Source organism: Pan troglodytes, chromosome 19, assembly GCF_028858775.2.
Source record: "Pan troglodytes isolate AG18354 chromosome 19, NHGRI_mPanTro3-v2.0_pri, whole genome shotgun sequence".
Taxonomy (NCBI): Eukaryota; Metazoa; Chordata; class Mammalia; order Primates; family Hominidae; genus Pan; species Pan troglodytes.
Window position 1 is genome coordinate 32,453,244 of NC_072417.2, and position 9,404 is coordinate 32,462,647.

General features: G+C 50.5%; 1 protein-coding gene across 2 annotated transcripts in view; it reads right to left on the minus strand.

Moving 5' to 3' along the window:
- UNC45B (unc-45 myosin chaperone B) overlaps positions 1-4,648 on the minus strand; it is a 40,889-nt gene extending 36,241 nt beyond the window's left edge. The window contains exons 1-4 of one of the 2 annotated variants that reach the window (XM_016931992.3): positions 4,555-4,648; positions 4,034-4,201; positions 3,462-3,498; positions 2,243-2,418 (exon numbers count right to left, since the gene is read on the minus strand). In XM_016931992.3, the coding sequence (XP_016787481.1) occupies positions 2,243-2,418; positions 3,462-3,498; positions 4,034-4,201 (381 nt within the window). In that variant the 5' untranslated portion in view covers positions 4,555-4,648. Of the gene's footprint in view, positions 1-2,242; positions 2,419-3,461; positions 3,499-4,033; positions 4,205-4,554 lie in introns of both variants that reach the window. The other variant, XM_016931993.3, reaches the window with a different exon arrangement.
- Positions 4,649-9,404: the final 4,756 nt, after the last annotated feature.

Below are 9,404 nucleotides of genomic sequence, written 5' to 3' on the forward strand. Positions count from 1 at the left end.
AATGTAGATGAAGCAGCTTTCAAGCTCTGTTTCAAGCAAATTGAACTCATTTTGTTTGGATATCTGGTCCCTCACAGTCCCCACTCCAACCCCACTGCCCTGGGTCCTCCATAAAGTGACCTAACTGATCATCATCCTTCACTCCGCCAGCTCGTTTTGAACCTCCTGTTACTTTGTTTGGAGGGTCCACACTACTCCCACCTACTTCTGAGCACATTTTTTAATTTTTAATTGTTTTTTTGAGATGGAGTCTTGCTCTGTCACCCAGGCTGGAGTGCAGTGGCATGATCTCTGCTCACTGTAACCTCTGCCTCCCAGGTTCAAGTGATTCTCCTGTCTCAGCCTTCTGAGTAGTTGGGATTACAGGCATGTGCCACCACGCCCAGCTAATTTTTTTATTTTTAATAGAGACGGGGTTTCACCATGTTGGCCAGGCTGGTTTCGACTCCTGATGTCAGGTGATTCACCAACCTTGGCTTCCCAAAGTGTTGGGATTACAGGCGTGAGCCACCACACCCAGCCTATTTTTAATTTATTTTTATTTTTGGTAGGAACAGCGTCTCTCCCTATGTTGCCCAGGCTGGTCTCCAACTCCTGGGCTCAAGTGATCCTCCCGCCTTGGCCTCCCAAAGTGCTGGGATTACAGGCGTGAGCCACCGCACCCAGCCTTGTGCTCATTTCCTTTGGGGGTGTGGAGAGGTCTTTCCTTCGCCTATCCCTCTCTGAATCTCTCCTTAGTTTATATTTCCTCAGTCCTTGAGTCTGCACCCTGGACAGCATGCTGTGGTCCTACCACAGGGCTTCTCCAGATGTGTAGAAGTTATTGAGTCTTGGAGCAAGGGGCTGAGTGATCAATTACCTTACGGCTCTTACAGAGAGGAAACCAACACCCCAAGAGATGCCCCACAAAAACTAGCAGCTGAGCCAGGACTAGGGTTCAGGATTTCTCACCTCTGGTCCAGGTTCTCCGCACCCTACTCCATTTCCTAGAAAATATTTTATGCTCCTGGCTCACATCAGTAATCCCAGCACTTTGGGAGGCTGAGGTGGGTGGATCACATGAGGCCAGGAGTTTGAGAGAGTCTGGCCAACATGGTGAAACCCCATCTCTATCAAAAATACAAAAATTAGAATCCCCGCCCCGCGGTGGCGTAAGGAAGACCCGCTCCCCGGCGCCGCTCGTGGGGGGCCCAAGTTCTGATCGAGGCCCGCGACCTCAGATCAGACGTGGCGACCCGCTGAATTTAAGCATATTTGTCAGCGGAGGAAAAGAAACTAACCAGGATTCCCTCAGTAATGGCGAGTGAACAGGGAAGAGCCCAGCGCCGAATCCCCGCCCCGCGGTGGGGCGCGGGAAATGTGGCGTACGGAAAAATACAAAAATTAGCCAGGTGTGGTGGTGCACGTCTGTAATCCCAGGTACTTGGGAGGCTGAGGCACAAGAATTGCTTAAACCCAGGAGAAAGAGGTTGGAGTGAGCAGCTGAGATCATGCCACTGTACTCCAGCCTGGGCAACAAAGCGAGAATCTGTCTCAAAAAAAGCAATCATGCTCCTAATGGGGCCTGGCTCTCCTCTATCCCTCATCGATGTCCTCAATTCCCATGTATTTTATAATACATAGAAAGAGAGAGAGATCATGTTGCAGACATACTAAGTTATAATAATATTTCTAAACCTCCATCTGGAATTTTTTTGGGGGGGGCGGGGGTGGGAGAGACAGAGTCTTGCTCTGTCGCCCAGGCTGAAGTGCAATGGCACATGATCTCAGCTCAATGCAACCTCCACCTCCCAGGTTCAAACAATTCTTCTGCCTCAGCCTCTTGAGTAGCTGGGATTACAGGCGCCCCCACCACACCCGGCTATTTTTTGTATTTTTAGTAGAGACGGGGTTTCCCCATGTTGTCCAGGCTGGTCTCAAACTACCTGATCTCAAGTGATCTGCCCGCCTCAGCCTCCCAAAGTATTGGGATTATAGGCATGAGCCACTGTGCCTGGCCCCATCTGGAATTTAAAAGACCTGTGTTCTAGCCTTGGCTGGCTTGCGCCCTCAAACAAGCATCACAGATAGAAGCACCTGCTTAGCTGTTCTGTGCAGCCTGCCCATGCCACTTGCTGTCTCTATCTCAGAGTGTGGAGGTAGGGCTAGCCCTGCCCTGATGACCCACCTCCCTAACCCATTCCTACTAGGAATGAAGAGAGGGGCTGGGCAGCCAAGGGTTGTGGGAAGAGGCCCAGCTCACCTTCTCCTGAATGCTGGTGTTGAGTCTCCTCAGCGTCTCCTGGAAGTTCTGGTTCCGTGGCTCGAGGGTGGCACAACGCTGCACGTCTTTGAAGGCCTGGTCCAGCTTCCCCAGGTGCTCCAGTGCCTGGCATCGCCGATACAGAGCCTTGATGTCCGAGGAGTTGATGTCGATGGCTATCGAGGGGAGACGGGGGATGACGGCCTTAGGGAGCCAGACTACAGACCACCAGCCCCACTTTCCCAACTCCAGGAAGCATGCTCTTGCTGCGCTTCTGTGTCTTCCTTGGAGATTATCCAACCATGTGGACTCTCTGGCCCTTACCTCCCCTTTGTTAGGGAGACAGTAAGATCCACAGAGTTTCAAGGTGGGAAGAGAGCTTGAGGGTCATGTCATCCAATTCCTAACGCTCCAGTCTCTGCTACAGGATCCCCGCCAGGGGCTTAACCAATCGATGCTTGCATACCTCCAGCAGTGGGGAGCTCCCTCTTCCTCAAGACAGCCAGGCAGGCCTGGCGCAGTGGCTGATGCCTGTAATCCCAACACTTTGGGAGGCCAAGGTAGGCAGATCACAAGGTCAGGAGTTCGAGACCAGCCTGGCCAACATGGCGAAACCTTGTCTCTACTAAAAATACAAAAATTAGCCCGGCGTGGTGGCAGGCACCTATAATCCCAGCTACTTGGGAGGCTGAGACAGGAGAATTGCTTGAACCCGGGAGGCAGAGGTTGCAGTGAGCTGAGATCATGCCATTGCACTCCAGTCTGGGCAACAGAGCAAGACTCCATCTCAAAAAAACAAAACAAAACAAAACCTAAAAAACAAAACAAAACAAACAACAACAACAACAACAAAAGACAGCCAGGCAGCTTAATCAGAAAACATTTCCCTCTCCCTACCTGAAATGTGTTCCCTGTAACACTGCCCAGCCCTGGAACCCTTGAGATGATGAAATCCAATCCTTCTTCCTTGTGACAGCCTTTTAGGAATTTGAAGGCAGCTCTCTGACCCACCTGGGAGTTGCCTTTTCTGGGCTAAATATTGCAGCTTCCCTCAACTGCTCTTCACAGGATATGTTTCCAGTCCCTTCTCCAGCTTGTTCTCTCCCTCTGAAGTCACTCCATACTCACTGTTTCTTCCCCCAAAATGGTAACTAGATTAAAACCCAGGCCATGCAGAGGAGAATGTGACAGGGCAAGCTTGGGGGTGGGAGGGGCTCACCTCTGGAGGCATCTGAAGCTGCCTGGACATAGCTCTCCTGAGGAAAGGGGAAGGAGAAGGAGACTCAGTTAATGTGGGCCCAATGCAGAGATGGCCAGAGAGTGTCCCCACAGTGTGGGGAGAGGGTTTCCTGGGGGAGCTGCAGGCTCAGAGGCCCAGGGCATGCTCCTCACAGGCATGGCAAAGAGGACAGGCTTTGACATCAGGCAAACCCAGGTTTGAATCTCGGCTCTGCTACTACTTGGGAGAGCTTGGGCAAGTTAATGAAGCCCTCTGGATCCCGAGTTTCTTACCTGCAATAGGGGGAGGACAACAACAGCTATCTCACGGGCCATTAGTAAGATGCCATGAATAACACATGAAAGCACCTGGCATTGGGCTGATTCTGCTCTGGATGAATTTCTGTCTTTCCGGGGCATGGGTCAGGGGGTTGGAGGCACCCTTCTCCAACCCCAGGCATCCAGGAGAGTCGGCTGGGATGAAGGGCAATTTCTATCGGGGTGAAGGGGCTGCCACTCAGCCCCAAAGCCCCTCTGCCTCACTCCCACCCTGTGCCCTGCCCTGCCCCAGACCGTTTTCAGGCCACAGGCTGCCCGGTTCCGATAAAGCGTGGCCAGCAGGGCCTTGTCCTTGGTCAGCTTCAGGGCCTGGCTGTAGCTCTTTGTGGCGGCCTTGTAGTCCTGGAGCTGGAAATGCCGGTTCCCTTCCTCCTTCAGCTGTACCGCTTCCACCTCTGCCATCTGCTGGGACAGGAGAAGCTCTGTCTGGTCAGCCCCTCACTGCAGACCCAGGGCTGGGCTCCTGGCCTGAGGTCCGGAGCTCCAGGGTCCCCTCACACCAGAGAGGATGGTGGGGATTCTGCCTGGAAGGGATCCACCCCCAGAACCCCCATATCTATTGCCCCATGAGGACATTATAGCATTTGCTCAGAGCTTGGCCCAAGTTGAGAGTCCCTGTGCCTCACTCTCTGTCCCTCCCAGCCTGAGCAGGCGAAGCCACTCAGTTTGTGCCAAAGGCCTGAACTCTCATTGCAGGTCTTAGAAGTTTGCCGTCTCCCTCCCCAGTCCAGGGCACACCCCAGGCCCATGCTCACTTTTTCAGCAAGGACGATGCTTTCGATCTGTCCTCTTGTGATGCTGCTCCCCTGAGCACTCCTGTGTCAACCTCCAGCCAGCCAGCCTCAGTCTGCCCCTCCCAGCCCCCACCCAAGAGATTTTCTTGCCTCAGCCAGTGGCTCTGGACCATATTTGGCCACAGGGGCAGGTGCCCCTGGAGTCTGTCACTGATACTCAGGGCCCTCCCCCTCCCCAGACTGGTCAGTCATGACCACGTGGAGGTGCTGACCAGCCTCTGCCCAAGCACCCCACTCTGGGGTATCCTGGCGGCGGGGGGGCTTAGGCACTAACATTCCAAAGAGTGACAGAAAGATCCAGAAGGGACAGGAACCCCCCAGCAGACTCCCTCCCTGGGCACAGCTCTAATGCACCTTTCCACATCTATCCCAGATAAACAGCTTCCTCTCCCTCCCTTCAACCATTGCTATTTTTGGGAGCAGAGTGACAGCTGAGGGGCTGACAGACTGGGACACACAGCAGTTGCCCAGATCCCAGACCAACTGGAGAGTTCCAGAAATACCTTTCTGGAGGGAGCGGGGAAGGAACAGGGGAAGAAAGTTCCTTCCCTTTTCCACTTCTGCGCAACACCTCAACCCACCCTGCTTTCACGTGTTCAAAATGTCTTTGCTTTTCAGAAAGACCAACAGGACTTGCTAACTCAGTTTAGTGTGAGTGAGTGGTTTGTTAGTTTCGGTCCACATGCGGTCTCCTGTTCCTCCCCCTGTGTATAGAGTGGATCTATTCAGCCTACCTCTCCCATCTGACTGGGAGCTCCCAGAGAGTGGGCTTTGTGTATCCCCCATCAGGCTGAGATCTCTTAGGGCAAGGGCTGGGTCAGACTGGGAATTCCCCCGAGGCCAAGGGTCCCCCCACCCGACTGGAAACTCTCCTGGGACACACTGAGGCTCCCTCGTCAGAAGGGGGTCTTCCTGGGACAAGAACTATGTATTCACCATTGCAGAGGGGTCTCTCCTGAGGCAGGAATGTTTCTCCTTAGCTAACTGGGAGTTCCTGAAGAAAATTTATGACGTTGTCCCCAGTTGGACCCAGAACTCTTCTGCCTTTCAGTGCCGTCAAGCCTGGGCTGTGAGCTCCCTCCTGGAAGGCAAAGACAGCATCCCATATAGCTTGTCCCCCAACCCCCTTCCTGCACAGGTTCTGGCACATTCAGTGTCCGAAGTGTGTTTCCTGAATGGAATGAATGGATGAATGAATGGTGTCTTCATGCTGATGATTTCCTCCACTCACCTCTCGTCCCTCTCCCCTCCACCCCACACATATCTTCAAACTTACCTGGCCAGAGCTGAGAAAGACACTGAAGAAAATCCCAGGTGGAATCATTCATACTAGATTCTACTCGCAGACCTGTGACCTTGGACACACAGCTATGTGACCTTGGACAAGTTGTAGTGCCCTGCTGGACACAAAGCCCAGCCCTAACACATGTTTGTTGAATGAGCAAATAAATGAATGAATAGATGGATGAATTCCCTGCCTTCATGTTATCACAAGCCCTGGGCCCTTTTGTGGGGCAAGCTCTCTGCAGCAATGAGGTAATAGGATAAAGGATCCTGACATTGGCAGAGACCTGCGGTTCTGTGACTTTAGGTCCAAGGGATCTTATATTCAAATGCTGATTCAGTAATTCATTCCACAAGCATTTCTTAAACATCTTGTTGTTGTTGTTGTTGTTGTTTGAGACAGAGTCTTGCTCTGTTGCCCAGGCTGGAGTGCAGTGGCACGATCTCGGCTCACTGCAACCTCCACCTTCTGGGTTCAAGAGAGTCTCCTGCCTCAGCCTCATGAGTAGCTGGGATTACAGGCATCCACCACCATGCCTGACTAATTTCTGTATTTTTAGTAGAGATGGAGTTTCATCATGTTGGCCAGGCTGATCTTGAACCCCTGACCTCATGATCCACCTGCCTAGGCCTCTCAAAGTGCTGGGATTACAGGCGTGAGCCACCGCACCTGGCCCACATTTCTTAAACATTTATTATGTGTGAGGAACTGTGAAGCATAGAACACTGGTGAGGGCAAGGATTTGTGTCTATGTTGTTCCCTCACATATTCCAAGCTTTTGTAATGGTGTGGGGCACAGTGGCTGACACCTGTAATCCCAGCACTTTGGGAGGCCAAGGCAGGCGGATCACCTGAGGTCAGGAGTTCCAGACCAGCCTGGCCAACATGGCGAAACTCCGTCTCTACTAAAAATACAAAAGTTAGCCGGGCATGGTGGCGGGTGCCTGTAATCCCAGCTACTAAGGAGTCTGAGGCAGGAGAATCACTTGAACCCCAGAGGCAGAGGTTGCAATGAGCCAAGATCACGCCACTGCACTCCAGCTTTGGTGACAGAGCAAGATTCCATCTCAAAAAAGAAGAAAAAAGAAAAAGAAGGTGCTCAATGCTATTTGTTGAATGAATGAATGAAATAATTCCATGGATCTGTGATTCTGTGATTTCTTTTTTGTTTGTTTGTTTGTTTGTTTTGTTTTGTTTTTTGTTGAGACAGGGTCTCGCTGTCACAAGTGGAAAGCAGTGGCATGATCACGGCTGACTGCAGCCTTGACCTCCCAGGTTCAAGCAATTCACCCATCTCAGCCTCCTGAGTAGCTGGGACTATAGGTGCATGCCACCTGGCTATTTTTTTTGTAGAGACATGATCTCACCATGTTGCCCAGTCTGGTCTCAAACTCCTGGGCTCAAGTGATACTCCCACCTCGGCCTCCCAAAGTGCTGAGATTACAGGTGTGAGCCACTGTGCCAGCTGGATCTGTGATTTCTAAATGTGAGGAATACCAGGATGTTTTGAAAACATACAACAGGGAAATATGACATCATTTCAAAGGTTTCCCTGCGTAAGTGATAAATGAGTTGATATACATAGAACTCCTACAATGTCTGGCAGAGAGTAGGCACTCAATACATTTATTGGATGAATGAATAAATATTCAAGGCAAGACCTGAAGAATGAGGAACTATTCCTGTATTAGTCGGCTGTGGCTACCATAACAAAATAGCACAGACAGGGAGGCTTCAACAACAGAAATTTATTTTCTCACAGCTCTGGAGTAGAGAAATCCAAGGTCAAGGTGCCATGAGGGTTGGTTTCTGGTGAGGCCTCTCTTCCTGGATGCAAACAGCCACCTTCTCACTGTGTCCTCCTATGGCCTCATCTTTGTGTGTGCTCAGGGAGGCAGTGCGGGGGGCGGGGAGAGACAGAGAGAGAGAGTACTCTGGAGTCTCCTCATTTCACAAGGGCACCAGTTCTATCTGATTAGTGTCCTACCCATACAAACTCACTTATTAACCCTTCCTATGTCCTTACAGGGCCCATCTCCAGGCCAGGCATGGTGGCTTACACCTGTAATCCCAGCACTTTGGAAGGCCTAAGACAGGAAGATCATTTGAGGCCAAGAGTTCGAGACCAGCTTAGGCAACAGAGTGACAGCCTTGTCTCTACAAAAATTTTTAAAAGTTAGCCGAGTGTCAGGTACAGTGGCACACACCTGTTGTCCTAGCTACTCAGAACACTGAGGTAAGAAGAGCACTTGAGCCTGGGAGTTTGAGGCTGTGTGAGCTATGATCACACTACTACACTCTAGTCTGGGCAACAGAGTGAGACCCTGTCTCTAAAAAAAAAAAAAAAAAACAATAATAATAATATATGCTATCTGCACATACAGCCACATTCAGAGCTAGGGCTTCAATACATAAATTAGGGCAGAGGTGTCCAATCTTTTGGCTTCTCTGGGCCACAGTGGAAAAAGAACTGCCTTGGGCTACACATAAAATACACTAATGATAGCTGATGAGCTGAAAAAAAAAATAGAAAGAAAATCTCATAATGTTTTAAGAAAGCTTACGAATTTGTGTTGGGCTGCATTCAAAGCCATCCTGGGCTGCATGCAGCCTGTGGCCCAGGGGTTGGACAAGCTTGAATTAGGGGAAGGGCACAATTCACTCCATAACAGTTCCAGACAGAAAAAACTGCATGGGCAAAATCACTGATGCAGGAAGAGCCATGCCTTGTAAGAACTCAGAAAAAGCCAGCAAGATTTAACCTAAAGAGAGGGGTGGCTGGACGTAGCAAGGCTGAATCGACCATTATAAGGAGTGTTCTTTTTTTCCTGCATGTAAGAGAGCCGTCGCAGGGTTTGAGGGTGAAGAGCAGCAGGCCAGATTTCTGGTCTGAAAAGATAACCCTGGCTGCATCGTGGAGAATGGGTAGAAAGAGGCAGGAATGGAAACGGGGGGCTCATCGGGAGGCTGTTGTAGCGGTCCAGGCAGGTGATGATGGTGACTCTGACCAGAGTGAGGCAGTGGAGATGGGGAGAGCAGATTCAAGCTGTGTTCATGAGGATGACTTGGCAGAGCTTGAGACTGCCTGAGCAGTGGAGGGAGAGAGAGGAGAGTTGGCAAGGGAGATCCTTCGTTTCAGGCAAGAGAGCTCAAGTTCATTGCTGTCTGCTTCAGTTCCTCAGTAATATGGGGAGAAAAGGGTTGTAAGAATTAAATGAGTTATGTGGGAAAGCACTTAGAACAATTCCTGTCTTGTTGATGTCATTATCACTATTATTGCTTTACAGCATTGATGATTGTAGAAATGATTTGCTTTTGTACTCGAGTATTATTGAGTTGATCCATTTTATTTATTTATTTATTTATTTATTTATTTATTTATTTATTTATTTATTGAGACAGAGTCTTGCTCTGTCATCCAGGCTGGAGTGCAGTGGTGAGAGCTCGGCTCACTGCAACCTCTGCCTCCCAGGTTCAAGAGAATCTACCACCTCAGTCTCTCCAGTAGCTATGACCACAGGCGCAT